The sequence below is a fragment of the Micromys minutus genome (assembly GCF_963924665.1).
Source record: "Micromys minutus genome assembly, chromosome: 6".
Taxonomy (NCBI): Eukaryota; Metazoa; Chordata; class Mammalia; order Rodentia; family Muridae; genus Micromys; species Micromys minutus.
In genome coordinates, this window is record NC_137975.1 from 56,134,392 (window position 1) to 56,152,917 (window position 18,526).

General features: G+C 41.8%; 1 protein-coding gene across 1 annotated transcript in view; it reads right to left on the reverse strand.

Annotated features, from left to right (window-relative positions):
• The window catches only part of ITIH2 (inter-alpha-trypsin inhibitor heavy chain 2), a gene marked incomplete at both ends in the record, with an annotated part of 34,250 nt that extends 18,775 nt beyond the window's left edge, over positions 1 to 15,475 (reverse strand). Inside the window, 9 exons of the mRNA XM_080918040.1 lie at positions 787 to 903; positions 2,137 to 2,265; positions 2,846 to 2,953; positions 4,976 to 5,138; positions 9,050 to 9,154; positions 11,534 to 11,703; positions 12,718 to 12,750; positions 14,186 to 14,260; positions 15,392 to 15,475. Coding sequence (XP_080774166.1) covers positions 787 to 903; positions 2,137 to 2,265; positions 2,846 to 2,953; positions 4,976 to 5,138; positions 9,050 to 9,154; positions 11,534 to 11,703; positions 12,718 to 12,750; positions 14,186 to 14,260; positions 15,392 to 15,475 — 984 coding nt within the window. The remainder of the gene's footprint in view (positions 1 to 786; positions 904 to 2,136; positions 2,266 to 2,845; positions 2,954 to 4,975; positions 5,139 to 9,049; positions 9,155 to 11,533; positions 11,704 to 12,717; positions 12,751 to 14,185; positions 14,261 to 15,391) is intronic.
• Positions 15,476 to 18,526: the final 3,051 nt, after the last annotated feature.

Genomic DNA, 18,526 nt, shown 5'->3' on the forward strand with positions numbered 1-18,526 from the left:
CAGATAGGATATGCACCCTAAGGAATGACAGTGTAGATAAAAATGATAGAGACCGGGAGGGAGATGACTTCATGGGTAAAGAGCGTGCTATGAAAGTATGAAGACTCGTGTTTGGATCACCAACACCCATGTAAAAGGTAAGTGTGGTGGTGTGCACATATAGCCCCAGCACAGAGATAGGCAGATGTCCAGGGATTCCCTGGCCAGCCAGCCTAGCCTAAAAGAATGCACTCTGGGTTTGAAGAAGAGACTCTCTCTCCAAAGATAAAGTGGAGAATGATAGAAAGAGATGCCAAAGTCCATCTCTGGCTGTTATGTAGACACATGTATATAGTGTGCACAAGCACATTCGTGCACATACATACATTTATGAGGATTTTTAAAGTTACTTGTGACTGATGGCAATATACTAAAGCTAAACACTATGCTGAGACATGATCAGAAAGAGAGCACATATAAACATGAGACTGTTCGAAAGGTGAGTTTTGAGGCATAGAATTAGAAAATAAAACAGCAAGAGAAAGAAGAGGAAGGAGGAAACAGGGAGATGAGGATTCTTTTCACAAGGAAGCACTGATTTTCATATAAGCCCACTGGACATCAATAACCTGCCGACTGTGGAAAGGGCTGGTACCCTTAGTCAGTGAAGATCAGTGAATACAGTTCCTAAGTTTCAGCCCGAAGTGTGCGGTCAGAGGAAACACAGACTTCTTATTTATAAGTTATTTATACTAACTGCATTATTAAAAGAGAACAAAGTTACCCCCACGAACAAGGAATCCTTACCTGTTTCATCTTAATTCCCCACATGGAGCCACTAACATCAATAACAAAAAGGATGTTTTTGGGAATCGGGTCCAGGTTCTCAGGAGCAAAGAAGTGCACAAAATATCCATTAAATACCTAAAGAACAAAAACAAAATAAAACCAAAAACTTCTGTATGAGTCAGATGATGATGTTTGGAAGGTGAGGAATGGAAGCTGGAGACCACAGAGGACAGGTAGGCCACAGGAGAAGCAAGAACACATCCCTGATGAAAAAAAGAAACAAAAAACCAAACCAAAAACCAGAGGTGGGAGCTTGGTGTGTCCTCATCCCTTTCTTCTGATGTTTCCCTTGCTCCATCCTGGGAGTCTAAGCCACCCTGCTTTTCCACTCCAATCTGCTCTCCTCTGTTCTGCTCCTCATTTATCTCAAGCCCCCACTGCAGTGAAACTCTGCTAAGCAATGGTGAGTCTGGTGGTCTTTGCCCCCACAGAACTCAACCAGCAAGTATACAGACAGCTAACAAATGTTTTTAGCACAGCATGCTAACTGTTTACAAAGGAAGTCTCCAAAGAAATAGCTTTCTCACCAGACCCTGGGAAATATGTTTAGCACAACCATTGGGGAAGTTAGACTCAATGTGGTAGTGGGGGAGGGGGACTAACACCTGCTTGATGGTCAGTTTTAATTGTCAACCTAATGTAATTTATAGTAGAGAGTCTCAAAGGAATTGTCTACATTAGTTTGGCCAGTGGGCATGTCTGTGTATGTGAGGTTGTCTTAAGTTAACTGCTGTGGGAAGACCCAGCCCACAGTGGGCATCACCATTCCCTTGTAAGGGGGACTCTGAATTACACAAGAGTAGAGAAATTTAGCTCAGTTCAAACAAGTAAACAAGTGAATGTGTATACATCCATTTAGCTTTGTTTTTAACTCTGAGTGTGTTATGAATAGCTCTTCTCATTGTGACTTCCCAGTTTTGATGAACTATAACCTGAAATTGTAAGATGAATAAGATCTTTTCTCTCCCCTAAGTTTTATAACAGGGTATTTTACTATCGTAACAGAAATAAAACTAGCCAGGATGCCACCACACCCAAATTCTTTGTGTATGTTCTAGGGGTGAAACTCAGGTCTTCACGCTTGCATGGCTAGTAATCTCTATAGCTCCTTTTATTTTTTGTGGTACAAAGGATAATTTTTGGATGCATATCAGAAACATATGGTTGTAGTTTTTTTTCCTCTGGATTCTGAATCCTTTTCTTGACAACCAAAAGCTACTCACAAGTCAAGGAATTTGTTCAACATCAATAAATTGGATTTTTTTGGGGGGGGCCAACTTGGTAATTCTGGAGCCTCCCAGCACTCACCTCAAGTTCCCCAGCCTTCTCTTCTCTGTTGACATCATACATCACCACCAGCTCTCCATCCACTGCAGTCTCTGTGCAGTTGGGGCATCTTCTTTGCTGTGTTACTGTGGGCTTGAAGGACACATGTGCCTGCAAAGGGCAGAGGCATCAGCAGCTGATCATTGCTCCCAGATCCTGATGTGGGGGTGGGGGTGGGGGATGGTAGTGGTCTCTGCTCATGCATACAGAACAGCATGTTGACAGCATCCACTTATGGAAATGAGTGTTAGAGCAATTGGCTAGAATATCCAACAGACTATGGTACTGTTTTCCAGGTATCAGGCCTTTAAAAAACAAGATCCAAAGAGTTTTCCACCAGATACTATGGAAGCAATGGCTCCCACTCTGGGAAGAGTCTGTGTACATTCTGAGAGGACTCTGACCTTTTCATAGTTGGTTGTTATTGGTCATTATGGCAAAGACAATTAATGTGAATATTTCTTGTGACTTGTAAAAATTCTTTATGTGAAAACTGACTCCAAAGTGGATACAATGAAATTACATAATTGGGGGTGTTGCTTTGTATGCTTAATAGAAAAGAAACTCTAGCCTTTGACCTCAGCCCGTCAGCTCACTCTCCCCCCAACTCTCCCACTGTCCAGAGCACAGGAGAAAAAGCCAGGGCCCAGTGACCACCCGGATAGCTGGCAGTGTGCAATGCATCTACTACCTTCTGCTGTCCTTTGGATATGACCGGGACACCTTGGAAATGGCCTTCAAATGTGTCAGGAACATGAAGAAATCTCATTCCTTGAGGTTCAATAATCCACACATTTACCTAAAGAGGCAAGAAAGGATGGAGTCAAAAGTCCTTAGAGATCGTTCAAGCAGGATAGGAATTCAGTTTTAGGCTCTGATGCTTTTTCTTATCTCCCAGTTTCCCCAGCATGGTGCCGTGGCTACTCTGGGAAGTGCTTTAAGTTCCACGGATCCCAACATTCTGTCATCTAGATGCCCATCCCAGGGTTTACTTCCCGACTATGGTGTGGACACACGACTCGGTTTCTTTTTCTGTTGCTGTGGTAAAATAACCGGAGAAGAGCAACTTCAGGGGAGAACGGGTTTGTGTTTGCTCACAGTTCACGGAACCATCCATCTTGGTGGGCAAGAAGAAGCAGCAGGATCTTGATGACATAGATCAGGTGACACCCAATCAGGAAACAGAAAGGGATGAAAGCAAGCCACTAAACTTTAATCCAGCTCCATTTAACATAGTCCGGGATCCCCTCCTCAGAGACTGTCCCTGTCCACAGCTAAGATGTCTTTCCACATCAGTTAATATAATCAAGATAATTCTTCTCTCGTGTAAACCTAACACCACCCTTCAGGACGGGACAGCAATAGGCCTCCCAAAGGGCCACATGCTGGAAACCTTGCTCACTGGGGTGGCATTGATTGAAATGGGTTGGGCCTCAGGCTGGAGATAGCTCAATGAGTTAAGTGCTTTCCCAGGCGAGCCTGAGAACTTAAGTTCTAATCCCCATCGTTCACGCGGGTCTGGGTGCGGCAGCTTGGACCTATAACTTTAGCACTGGCAGATGGAGATAGGAGGATTGTGGGGACCCACAACCCACTGTCCAGGGAGTGAGCTCTAGGTTCAGGAAGATACCCTGTCTCAAAAAAAAAAAAAAAAAAAAAAAAAAAAAAGAAAAAAAAAAAACTCGGAAAGCAACAGAAAATACCCAAAGTTAACCTTTGACCTTTACCTGCTTACACATAGGTGAGTTTATCCATGAGCACACTCCCACATCCCTTACAAACAGACAAGAGGTGGAGCCTTATGCAAGGTAATTGGGTATCACCGTGGGAGGGATGGGTGTTGCTATTGTTGAGTGAGAGAGTTTTCAAGACAGGAAATTAGTATTAAGGGAGATCGGTCATGTATTTTCCTTCTGCATAGAGCTGGCTACCTTTCTGTTTCTCCACCATGTTACAGGTCATCGAGGAGCCCCTTAGCACTGTGAAATTTTTTAAAGATTTATTTCTTGAATTGTGTGTGTGTGTGTGTGTGTGTGTGTGTGTGTGTGTGTGTGTGTGTGTCTGTGTGATATAATGGTATGAAAACAGTGTTTCAATCTTAAGTATGTTGAAATTCCTGAGGCTAAAGATTGTGCAAGCAGAGTAGTTTATCTGGCATATGATTTTGGTAGTTGTGACACTCAAATCTCAGATAATACACCCTTTACTGACAAGACAGTGGAGACTCGAGACACCTTTACCCTGAAGGTCAATTTCATGGGTTGAGTAGTGGCTCTCTGAAGGGTGCATTACTCAAACCTTGGAATCTGAATTTGAACTTATTTGGGAACGAGTCTCTAGGGATGTGACTAAGTTAAGCATCCTGAGAGTGAAGTCATCCTTTGCTACTTGGCTCTTAAATTCAGGAAAGGGAAGGAAGGAGATTTGAGAGTCTCAGAGGAGGAGCGATATTAGAAGAGACTGCTACAAGGCCAAGGGCTACCAGCACCTGGTAGATATCAGAAGCAAGGAATAATTCCCAAGGATTAATCTGACCTCTCAGTTTATGGACAATCCATAGGCACTCTGCTTACCATGAGAGAACAGATTTCTGTTATTTTAGGTTACACAGTTTGTGATAATAGGCTACAGTGAACAGTGTACTGCTTAAGGAGCTAAGCTTTTGTTGAAATCTGTGGCGAAATAGTGTGGTTGATTCTAACCCTGTTTTTTTTTTAGTATATGACATTGCTTTTCAGAGCCAGGGGCATCAAACACCGCCAATGGTGGTGGTGACAACCAGAGATATGCACTATGGCCGACCCTGTAAATCCAGGCTCACCTCCAAGTGCTTGGCCAGCTTCCCTGGCTGCAGACGAATCTTGTGCTCATAGGATCCCAGTTTCCTCCACTTCACTTCCTGGTATTGAAGTTCAAACTGTACCTTTGCTCCAGGCGGGATGTTCACTTCAGTGTTGAAGTTCTCCATATCAAGGGTTCTGCTCCTAGATGCCAGAGATCCCAACACAAGTGAACACATGCATGAAGAAGTTGCAAGACACAACATTTAGACAGAGTTCTCATCTTTATCCTGGACGATCAGACCTGCTCTGTTGTTCACGAACTTTGTTCATCAAGTAAAAGTGGAAGTTGGAGATAAATTTAATCAAACCAAGAACTTTAACCTTTCCCATCTGGTCTGATTATTGATTAATTGATTAAGCCTCTCACTGATTTAAGTGTCAGTTGTCAAAGGACCACTGATTTGGTACTGGACGGTGGGGAAGTTAACAGGCACTGTTTCCGATACAGCAGTTAATGTCAGCTGACGTCATTATCCTCAACTTTCAGATGATAGGTGAGGCTCATAGAGCGTAGGGACCAGGATCAAACAGAAGCTTAGGTGTCTCCAAAGGTGGTACTTAGTTCCTACACTGCATTCTGGGACTTAAGTTCAGTTTGTTATATATTGGGAGATCAACAGGGTGTCGAACTTCTGTGGTTTTGGACCTGAATCTGGATTTCCAAAGTAAGGCCTTGTTAAGTCACTGTCAAAGCCAGCATGATGGTTGCTTTCGAGGTGCTTGCTTAGGGTTTTAAAGAGGAAACAGCAAGATTTTCCAGTGAGGTTGAATCCAGCATCAAGATTCACATTGAATGGTGTGTGTGTGTTTCCATGTGTGTATATATGGATGATTCTATTTCTCTTGAGACAGCGTCCCACTGTGTATCCATAACTTGGAAGTCACTATGTAGATCAGGGTTTGAACCCACAGAAACCCATCTGCCTTTGTTTATGGAGTTCTGGGATTAAAGATATGTGCATCCACACGTGAGTGAATAGTTTTTAAAATTAAATGATTAGTGGAGGTGAATTGTACATAATTAGCTAGTTTGGGTTCAGAGATGTAGTGTGGGATGTTCAGTCATGAAAGAAAAAGCTGAATATATCTGGTACAAACTTTCTAGACAAAACACACAGAGAGAAGTTATGTTATATAAGGAGTGACCTGGAAGTTAAATTCCAGATCTTGTGATAAGTGTGTGGTACCCAAAAAAAATTCTGTTACAAAGACAACTGTGAAATTAACAAGTAAACTGAGAACAGGGTCTGATTGATAAAAGGGATGAAAGGCAATCAAGGTGTTCATGACTGTAATTTCCGAGGCTAGCAGACTGAGGCAGGAGAATGTTGAGTTTGAGGTCAGGCTGTATATGTACATAAACAAATGTATGTATATGGACACAAACCCTGCTTCAGGAAAACAACAATACATGTAAGATGGCATGAAGATTCACAAGGTGCAAGGAGGATTAACACATGGAGTAGGAGAGCATCCCCTCTGCTTGGGCTTTTCTCCTTCCTCCACATGGCTGGACTCTGTGTCTGGTTGGGCTCTGAGGAACTACTACCCTGTGAGAATTTTCTGGACCTCCCTACAGAAGCACATACCCAGGAGTCAGATTCCCCGGGATCCATTAGCACTTGCCCACTATCTGCATGATGGCCATTGTTTCCTGTCTATGTGCTCTGAACCTGACAGTGCTTGTCTTTATGTCTCCTCTAAGGGAACTGGATGCAGAGTTGGCATACTATGTATTCTGCAGAGTTGACATACAGTGTAATCTGCAGAGTTGACATACAATGTATTCTGCAGAGTTGACATACAATGTATTCTGCAGAGTTGACATACAGTGTATTCTGCAGAGTTGACATACAATGTAATCTGCAGAGTTGGCATACAATGTATTCTGCAGAGTTGGCATACAGTGTATTCTGCAGAGTTGGTATACAGTGTATTCTGTAGAGTTGGCATACAGTGTATTCTGCAGAGTTGGCATACAATGTATTCTGCAGAGTTGGCATACAGTGTATTCTGCAGAGTTGGCATACAGTGTATTCTGCAGAGTTGACATAGTATTCTGCAGAGTTGGTATACAGTGTATTCTGCAGAGTTGACATACAATGTATTCTGCAGAGTTGGCATACAGTGTATTCTGCAGAGTTGACATACAATGTATTCTGCAGAGTTGGTATGCAGTGTATTCTGCAGAGTTGACATACAATGTATTCTGCAGAGTTGGTATACAGTGTATTCTGCAGAGTTGGCATATAGTGTATTCTGCAGAGTTGGCATACAGTGTATTCTGCAGAGTTGACATACAATGTATTCTGCAGAGTTGGTATACAGTGTATTCTGCAGAGTTGACATACAATGTATTCTGCAGAGTTGGCATACAGTGTATTCTGCAGAGTTGACATACAATGTATTCTGCAGAGTTGGTATACAGTGTATTCTGCAGAGTTGGCATATAGTGTATTCTGCAGAGTTGGCAAACAGTGTATTCTGCAGAGTTGACATACAATGTATTCTGCAGAATTGGTATACAGTGTATTCTGCAGAGTTGGCATACAGAATACAGTGTATTCTGCTAATAAAAGAAGTATGTGAGGGAAATGAAGGGATTTTCTACTACAGGTCAGTTTGGATGGAAAGCAGGAGGAAAAAGAGAAGAAACATGGCAGGACTGGAAAGAAGATGGTGTGCGTGGTAGGAAGAGGATATCCTATGCTGAGAGTTCTTTGAAGTCTTGGGTTGAAAGACTTGCTTTGTTTTATTTTAAAACTTTTTCTTCATTGTGTGTATGTATATGCATGTATGTCCATGGGTAGGAAGATAAATATGTTTATGTGTGCCAGAGAACATCCTCAGATGTATGTTTTAAAGATGCTTTAAAAAATATGTGTAGGTGTATGCCTGTGTGGGTACACACACACACACACACACACACACACACACACACACACACACGAAGTTCCTGTTGGAACTAGAAGAGGGCATCTTATCTCCTGGAGCTGGAGATACAGGGACTTGTGACTCACTCAGTATTAGTGCTGAGAATCAAACTCAAGTTCTCTAGAAGAGTAGGCTGTGCTTCTAACCTCTAAAATATTCCTCCAGCCCTTCAAGACCTGAAGGTATTGTTCTTTAGCAAATCCACCACTCAATGTGTAGAGCAGTAAGGATTTTCATGGGCCTAGACCTTGCCAATTAGGATATGCTGGCTGGTCAGTGAATTCCAATGATCTACCTGCCTCTGCTCCCTTGCACGGGGCTTACCAGTGTGACCATCACTTCATCTGCTTTATTGAGGATCTGTGGGATTGAACTTGGGTTCTTGTGTTTGTAAGGCAAGAACTTTATGAATCACACCATTTCCCCTGGCCCCCAGTGGTCACTTTTTTGAGATGAGTCATATATAAGATATAAAGAAAACGTACACCAGAAGCTATGTTTTGTGATTGGTGCTTTAGATGCCATGCCTCATAAAAATAAAGCAGAATAATTCACTGAAAATAATTTCCAAACCTTTCCTTCTGATACATTTTAGTTGACATGTATTCGTGTTTTACCTGCATGTGTGTCTGTATACCACATGTCTGTAGTGTCTGTGCATACCAGAAGAAGGAATTGGATCTCCTAAGCCTGAAGTTTCTAATGTTTATGAGCTACCATGTGGTTGCTGAGACTTGAACCTGGGTCCTCTGGAAGAGCAGCCAGTGTTCTTAACTACTGAGCCATCTCTCCTGCCCCGTGTATGTTTTGTAACAATACCATGAATATAATATTCCCAAAGCTCACACCTCTGCGCTTTTGGGGCGGGAGGTGGGCTGTTTACAGAACGTCTATTTACTTGCAAGACAAGTCACACAAAACCAACCCATGTAAAACTCCCAAACCACACTGGTAGAAAAGAGATCTTTAGGGAAACAGACATTGTGACAACTAATTCTATTATCAGACTACAGGACTTTGTGATTTTCCAAGTCCCCCAGTCCCCCTGGAGCCTGGTGTGCCCTGTGAGGAACGGAACAAGAGGGAACCGGATAGAGAGGTAAGATGGCGAGTCTTACCTAACCCATCCTGCTGTCTTGCCCTTTGCTCTTGCCTGTGAATAAAGAGCTCGGCCCACAGTCTTCTCTTTAATAGAGCTTGTAAATGTCACACCATTCACAGTCCTGGAATAGACAAAAGCCACATTAGTAATCCTAGGGGAACTAACAAAGAACAAGCAATCAATTAAATTTCATGAATGAGGGCAATGAACATTTTGAATCTGCAGGAAGCAAGACAAGTGATCTTTGAATAATTTATAGACAAGACTCTTTTATCTGACTGTGATTTGAGAGAGGTTGAGTTGGGCTCCAGCTCCCTGGATATCTCTTATGTACTATTATGTGTTTAAATGTTCAAATCATTTTTGGGGGGTGAAGCATTGGGGAGTAGATATGCTCTTTAAATGTGACCTAGGAGAAGTGACTAAAAAGCCATTTGTTAATAAATTTTCATTTAGTTTATTAGGCCATTCTTGAAAGAGATAAAAATTAAACATAGGCTGGTAGAAAAGAAAGAAGGCATTCCACCAAAACTGATAGGTTGAATTCTTTCTCCCAGGAGCAAAAACAAAGTCCAATGTCTCTTCCCATCAAGTCAGAGAGGCTTAACTATGAACAGTTCTCTAGAGACACAGACATCTTCTATCACAGTGCATTTGGGATCTTGATTAAAGGTAGAAAAATATGTTGCATGATCCTAAGGTCTGCATAGCCCATTGTATCTTCTCTGGTCTAAAAATTCAACCCAAGTAAAAACAGACCAAAATAAACACACATTTCATGGCATCTTTTGCTACCTCAATTTGCTGATGGAATAAGAAGGGGGAAAAAGTGAATGACGAGAAACCAAACCCAAAAATATCTAGAATAAATGGATATGCACAACACACACACACACACACACACACACACACACACACACACGAGAGAGAGAGAGAGAGAGAGAGAGAGAGAGAGAGAATAAATATAATTTAAAGATTCAGAAAAAGATAGTCAACATAGATCTACAGCTTCTTTAATCAGTCAAAGCACTTGTTGATGAAAACACCTGGAAGCTAAAGCTTTTATTCGACAAATACCATTCACTGATCCCCTTGGTATATAAGAGGAAAAAGCAAATGAGATGTAATTCAACCTAAGGTCTTCATTAAGAAAACTCTAAGATTGTATATAGAACAATATACTGTGTTTCGGGCAGTCTAAGAGGAACAGTGACCAACGAGAATGCTGAAAAGATGGCCACATGGGTGTCCAGTTGATTGACACCCTTTCCAACCAACTGTGGGAACACTATGTAGCTTTAACACACCAATGTCTCAGATGAGCTTATGGATAACACACAAGTGGATTATGGGCTTAACTATGAATAACAGCAGAGCTGTTGACTTCCTTTATTGAAGAAAATCAAAATTATAAACTCTAAAGAGGATTGTAGAGGCCACCACGAATGCATCCCTGGCGTTAGTTATCAACACTGGGTCAACCTTAGTTATGTGTAGCCTCTCGCTTCCCACCTCAGGTACTGGAATGCCCATCTCAGACCTCACTTTAGTATCTACTTTGTTGTAGAGCTTTAAAATGTCTATGTGAGTAACAGAGTCATTGGGTAGAAAATGGAAAATTTTTAAATGAAGCATAGGAAATAATTATAACAGAGCTACCCGCCATTGAAATGGTCACCCTGGGAAGCAGCGCAATTTATGATGAAGGGAAACATCAAGTCTAACCTTTATAATCCACTTCTCAGGGATGTCGTAGAGAAATCCAAATACTGGATAAGACACTGGGTTGAGTTGCTGGTTCTCAACCCCTTCCTCCCAAAGAAGTGTGTGACGCCTAGCAATGACTTATTATAAATACACTCATATGGTGTCCTATAAGATTCACATACCTGTCTCTCTCAAAGAAGTCACATACAAATGCAAGTGAGTAAAAGCTAGCTACCATAGTGAAAGTCTGTTTGCTTCAATATGTTAGGGATGAGAATCAGGAGCTGGAGAGATGGCTCTGTCAGAAAAGCGCTTACTGGGTAAATATGATTGTCACTTCGCACCTACATAAAAACTGGACATAGTGACGCACGCTTGTGTTTCCACTGGTGATACAAAGCTCACTGGATCCCTGGAGCTAGCATAGCTTACTTGGTGAGTTCCAGGCCAGCAAGGAATCTCATCTCCAATAAAAAGTGGACAGTGCCTGAGGTAAGGCAACTAACGTTGATCTCTGACCACCACACATGAATATGCATGTGCAAGTTCACACACACGGACACACATGTGCTTAAACACACATGTGTGAGAACACATGCACACATACACACACACACACACACACACACACACACATTCAAGACAATGACAAGGACACATCCCATAGTGACCCAAAGCAGGTCTGTAGCTCAGGAAGTAAGAACCACTGGAGCAATGGCTCCCTAAGCGCCATTGTACCCGAAAGGCTTTGGATTCCACATGCAATTCCTACTTCTACATAGGAGTTACTCACATGGTGAAGTTGGAGATAAAGGCTCCTTTGGGGATCTGAACATCGAACACAACGTTTTGGGGCGATGGGGAGTTGTTCACCAGTTTGCTCTGGATGGTAGTTGTCGCCATCCGAGACGTAATAGTGGAGTGGACTTTGTAGCTATAAAGGGTCACTGGGTCAACGGTGTCCTGAAATTGGCAAGAAAACATAACTAGTAACAGTGAGCTCACTACATGTGCGATGCATCAAGTCATGTGTTTTACTAGGAGATTTGGTAAATAACTCAGGTATTGTTAAGCAGTCTTCTAACTTCTTGAAATAGCCCACAGAAAGAGCTTGGTCATTATTATGAGACGTTTCCCTGACTTTCTCTTTCTGCTCTTCCTCCAATCTCTTCCCCTCCACACCCTTCTTTCTTTCTTGTCCCCTCTCCTTATTTCCATTATTTTAGAATCTGGGTAGACATCTAATTCACAGACAAGGTCTGAAGAAAACACCACCTTTAGAATGTTCCCAAGAACGTCAAGGTCCTTCAGACCTGTGACAATGTGTGACCTGCTAGATTTTGATCTTTCTTCCTCTAAGATTTGCTTGATTTCACTACTAGGTCTCATCCCTCAGATTTTGCTTTAGTTAGTCCATGGCTAATGCTTTTAATTAGTTAGCCCCCAGCTCATCTTAAGCTAAGATAAAACCCAGGCCAATTTATTTTCCCTTCCTCCTGCTCCAAGGGGGAAGCTCTTAGTTCAGAACAGGACACCAACACAAACCCACTTTTTTTGGGTGTCCTCTTGTGACCAGAAGGTTGACTCTGGTCCTCTCCTCTCAGGAACTTGGGCTACGCTGCCTGAGAGTGGTTTCCACAACCACACTTTTACTGCCTCAGATATTAAATGTCATGTTTTTAAATCAAAGCTACTACGTTGGTATTAAATACGCATTGTTGGGTAAAACCTCTTGTCATTAGTAAGACAAGAGAGGACAGGTGAGCCGCAGCGGCATCTGCCCTGCCTGTGAGCACTGTACTCTTCAATCTTATGTTTCAGAAGTACTTCCAAACAGAATTGGGCAAGGGTAAGTTTCAAAACTCAGGTAAATACCTCCAGTAGCGGAGACAAAGAAGACCTGGATTTGTTTCCAGGTAATAGATAACAGGAAAATCACTCACACACCAATCTGTGATGCAACCAAAGCAAACTCACCATCTCCTCCCCTGATTCACCAGGAAGGCTTCTCTGTGGAAGGAAGTCAGAGCGACTTTTAGCTGTATGTTTTAACCTCAAAGCATCCCCCACGTTCTCCAAGAATTATGTCGCTTCCATACTGTGGCATAATTTATTCATTTATTCATTGAAATCAAGGCAAAAATATGGAGTATTATGGAAAATGTGAGTTTCTCCGAACAACTTTCCCAGACCTTTTTGTTGGGATATGTGCTGCCCTGTGATAGGATAAAGTTTTCAGGTCATGGCTTCGGAAGAACTTTATAAAAACTTCAGACGCTCAAACCAGCGTCCTTCAGTGTTTATATAGCAGTATGCATTTCTTTTAGATTACTCACCTTGCTCATAATGATCCATCCTAACGTGGGGGATGGTATAGAGTCTGCCTCATCCTCTTAGACTAAGCTACGTGAGAGCAGGGACTCAGATGTGTTTCCCACATTGTTAGCTCCAGACCCACACACGCTAAATAGTACCTTGAAAATTCTATGCTTTTAACTACCGTGTCAGAAGATTAGCCACATGAGTACCGGGTCCTGTGAGCACAGACAAAGGTTACCTCCTTACTTTGGAAAGGTAACCAGGTTAAGATGCAGGGGTAAATACTAAATGTCTGAGGGATTACAACAAATATCCAAGGTTGTATGTGAGCTAATTTTGGATCACATGGTATTTTAGTGGATGCTGTGTAGCACAGGTCCGGACTGCCTTTTGGCAGTCTTTCTGACACTGTTTCTGAGCTGACCTGGAGCTTACCATGTAGTTCCAGCTGGCCTCAACTTTGTAGCAATCCTCCTGCCTCAGCGTCCAGAATGCTGTGGTTGGTCAATGACTAAGTTTTCTCTCCAGAGGCAAGATTAAAAAAAAAAACATGATACAAAGTCCTGCCTACTGTGTTTTTAATAGTATTGATTTATAGAAGCTGGACTTTAGAAAGTCAAACATTCATAGCTAGACAATGCCAGTTGTTGCTTAGTGTTACTTCCATAAACGTCCCTTTTCTCAGTGTGTGGGCTCTGTGGGAGAGAAACCAAACCCTTGTTGGCATGGCAGAGTTCTCTCTCCCCCATAAATTAGGAGATTTGTGTGTGTGTGTGTGTGTGTGTGTGTGTGTGTGTGTGTGTGTGTGTGTGGTATCAGCGGATTCCAGGATGTCTAATTCTTTGGTTCAAACTGTTCTCCAAGCTGCCTCCTTTGACAAAATGTCCAGAAGAAGGAGAATGTGTGGTTTTACTGAGTGTCCTTTATGGGTAGAAACTTCTGGAAAACAATGTCAAAGTCCCTTTTTATATAACCTTGACATTATTCTACAGGAGTGTAACAATACTAGACTACTCTCCATTAGGAAAAAAAATGCACAAATTTTCAAGAAAATAGAATTTTCACCTCTTCTCTCCTCATGGTCTCTTATACTTCCCTTTGTCATTTGGTATTGGGTTTACTATACCTTATGTCTTCTGTTCTCTTGCACAAATGGAAGTTTGTCTGGGGCCAGTTCCGCAAGATCATAGTATTCTGCAAACTGAAAAGATAGTTGTCGCTGCTCATCTCCTTAAAAATCATTTACAGGAAAGGGGTGTTCATTATATTACTTTATACCCTTATTTTTGATATAATTTCTTTACTTGCTACTTAGGTCGCAGAAATAAGTAAGTGAAAATGAACTATTTTAAATGTGTTGGGTGTGAGAATTCAGGGTTGAGCTTGCCTGAACATGATAGGGCAGACATGCAATCAAATGATAAGGTGCCCAGGAAAGCATTTGCATGGATTTAGGGCGGCGTTAGTCAACAAATGTATGAAAAGAAGACTGGTTAGAAATTACTGGAAACGCACAAGCCTGTCTGAGTGTTTTACCTTCAATCTGAGATTTCTGACACTTTCCGGTGGTTTTGAAAGTGTTGAAAAACATGGTAGGTTCTGAGCAGAGTGATTCTCTCTCCTGAACTCATAGTTTTTCCCCCTCTGGTGTTTTTGTGCGCGATCCACTCTGGTATTCTCTAAAATAATCCTGTAACACATTTTCTTCTGCCAGCACAGCAGTAGCTCTCGTATAATATTCAGACTGGCTCAGTTCAAAGTCTCTGCTAACCTGGGGTGTCTGATGGCCTCAAGAGGAGAGCTGAAAGCAACGGCTGCCATTCATGAATGCTGTCACCTCTGTTGCCACCGTCAACACTTAAATTGTCCCTATCACAAAAATAATTGTTTGCTTACATATAAAAGACCACGATGCTTTGAGAACGCCCAAGTAAAAGAGTAACAATAGTATCACCAGGTAACAACACCAGCAACCACTGAGCAGTACTAGCCCACGTACTGTGCCTGATAGTCTATATACTTAATTCTCACTGGAATTTGGGATAGGTCAGTTATTACACACGTTTTTACATAAGGAGTGGGCAACCATGCTCTGCAAATGCTACAAAAATATCTGACCGCTGAATTTGATTTAAATTTCATGCAAAAATCTGCTAATGTCTTAGTAAGCAATTGAATTTTATAATTAGAACTGGAAGAGCCAGTGGTCAGATGAATGTTCTCTCAAGCTTCTTTCTATTCTACACAGAGCAAGTCCATCGAATAGGGATCCCATTCAGCCATTTGCAGCCTGTTTGTTCAGGCCAAGAGCAAGGAGTCCTGCAGCACTTACTTCAGAGTCTCCGTTGATAGGGATTTCTAAGGCTTGTGCTTCCAGAAGAAACAGCCAGATGAGAAGGCACACAAGCGGCTGCATTGTGCGGGACATCTGTGCCAAGTTCTCCAGAGTAGATGGTCTGGGGAGAACTCCCCACCTACCGAGTCAGGTTCACCAGAACTTGTCTGTTGATGAGAACGGATTGTTTTAAAAAGAAGAGAAGAGGAGAAAGCGCTCTAACTTTGCTCAAATTCAGAACAAATATTTATTCTGGAGCTCAAACTTGAGCTGTGGGGGTGGAAGGGAAAGCTGGGGTTATTCAAACAGCAAGGCCAGGAGCAGTTCCTGGGCTGCAGGCAAGAGTCAGGGTCAGACCTAGGGTTAGGTTAGATAGTCATGCATTATCCGCCCCTCCCCTTGATTTTGTTGATTTTAGTTGATCTCAAAATCAGAGAGATCTGAAGATAATTATCACCCTCATTAAAGGTTCAAGTAAAGGACTATTCTAAGGGGAAAAAAACAGAAAGAAGAGCTAAACTCACAATGTTTGAAGATTAATTATTTTACTTAAATAGCAGCAGGAGAGCTGGAGAGATGTCTCTGTGTTTAAGAGCACTGGCTGTCCTTGCAGAGGACCCAGGTTCAATTCCCAATGTGCACGTGTTGGTGCACATACACACATGCATGCAAAATACACACACACACACACACACACACACACACACACACAATAAAGAGATCTAAAAATATTAAAAGAGAGCAAGAGGCGTTTAGGAAAAGTAAGAGAAGAAATAGAATGATTTTCTGAGAAGAGAATTCATAGCTCCTTTTCTCCCTTACTTTGATAACTGGGTAGTTGCTACATGTAAAGAACAGGGGAAGTTGATGCAGGAAACCAGGGCTCACTTCTCAGGGAAAATGTTCAAGAATGGAAGTGTCTCCTCTAGCTGCCCCCTCATCTTGGTTGGCATAGTGGTCTGTCATTCTCCTGAGTCACATGGTGAGAATACAAACTACAAATTATAAAATTGTCACTGTTACTACAAACTGTTACTATGTTACTACAATACCTCGTACTAATTTCTGGGAAATGATTTAAAGAGGAAACTGTGTGAAAAATCCATATATAAAAAAGATGGACAACAAGTACCTTGGTAAATAAGGGGGCGGGGCTAAGCAACTAGCTGAGCCAGTTAAGGGATTTAGTTCACATGCTGTGAATGTCAGTGGAGGCTTTATTATGTACTGGGTACCAAATCTGTAAAAGAAAGCATCCTGGAATCACTCACAACAGTAGTGGAGGAGGATGGAAAATACACTGGGATAAGGGCCAAACTAGGTTATGCCCAGTACAAGAATGGCATCCATTGACCGGAGGACATGAAGAGAAGGCAGGGTTTTATTAACTGGGTCTATAAAGCAGCAGTGATTGTTCCAGGCTCACTGGGCATGCTCTTACTCAGGGAGCAGGGTGAGCATGACCCAAGGAAGAGGGAATATATCAATATGTCAGGAGACAAAGGGAAGGAAGAGGGAGTAGGCAAATGAGACCGCATGCATCGGACCACAGGAGCCTGAATTCTGTGCTCCAGGCCAAAAAAAAAAAAAAAAAAAAAAAAAAACTCAATAGAAGTCGAAGGGGAGAAGACAAATGATATCCTCTTTGGTGTAGCTCAGATGATGAAATTAGTAAGCCTTCTTCAGAGACTGACACTCCTTTTGAGATAATGTAAGGTCCTGGACCAAGGCAAAAGCATCGGGGCTAGCTTAAGATGACCAGTTGGTTCATGAAGGAGTCACATAAAACTCTGGATAGGAATATGAAATGGCAGGTGTGCAAATTTCTCAAGCATTCACTTTTGCTATGCAGATGTGTATGTGCTAACTATTGCCAACTAATGAAAGCAGTGTGCTAACTAATGAGGTGGTAAGAAAATCATATAGATAGACAAAGAGCCAAGACAACCTGGTGATTATCAGATTGTCCAGTTTTGGGGGCAACTTAGAATTTTTTCTTTACAATAATAGTTAAGAAACTTTCTTCCTAGGTCACACCTGCTTCTACTACTTGCTCACTGTGGGATAAGCATCACCTCCCATTGCTGTAGATCGAATTGTGTCCCTCTCGAATTCATAGGCCATACCCACTACATTGACATTTAGAGTAGAGAAGCAATTACAGTTAAATGATGTCAGAGGGGTGAGGTCGGTGATCCAGTAAGGAGAAGTGTCCTTGTAAATCTCCCCATGAAGGCTCAATAAGAAAGCTGTGGTGCGCAGATCAGGAAGGGGCCCCCATGGAAAGCTAACCGAATGGTAACTGGGTCTGAGATATTCATCCTTCAGAACTTTGAGAGTAAATTTCTACTATTCAGTCTGCTCAGGTCACAGTATTTTTTTAATTATATTAGCTTGAGTTAGGACATTAATCTCTTCTATATCATGGATTTTTAGAGCATCAAACATGATCATGTATTTGGAAGACTTGGCGCTGGGGTTGGAAAGGTGCTTACTCAGAGGTTAAGACCACTCACTGCTATTTCAGAGGATCCATGTTTGGCTTCTAGTACCCACAGCAAGCCACTTACAACCATTTCTAGCAGACTCCAACACCTCTAGCATCAGCAGACACCTATACTTACATACATATGCTTACACACGTTCACACACATGCACATATAAGCATCCTACATACATAATTCAAAATAATAAAAGTAAAGAAATAAGTAAAAGTTTTGCAAACTGCTAAATGTTCAGTAAATAACATTTACAAGCTGTGTTCCTGAGAGAGAATGTTGATTTTGGTGTGAATACACTTGGGTACACAAAAATAGAGCTCCAAAATCATTAGTTATACTTACCCACAAAACTACTTCTCTGTTTCAGATTTGGGAGAGCAGTAGCTCAGCGCCTGGCAGTCTGTTTTTCTGCATGTTGTAAAGAGTAAATAAAGACTTATTCAATACTTTTTTTCATCATAAAGTATTTTATATGGCTATGTTTCTTTTTGATTTCTTCTAAATAAGTAATTCATCCACACATATCTCTTATCTCCTTGATTTTTTACACTAGTTAGTATATGAAGCTATGCCTTCACTGTAGACCAGGAAGACCTGAACACTGAGGACATTTTGTGTATTGTCAGAGCCT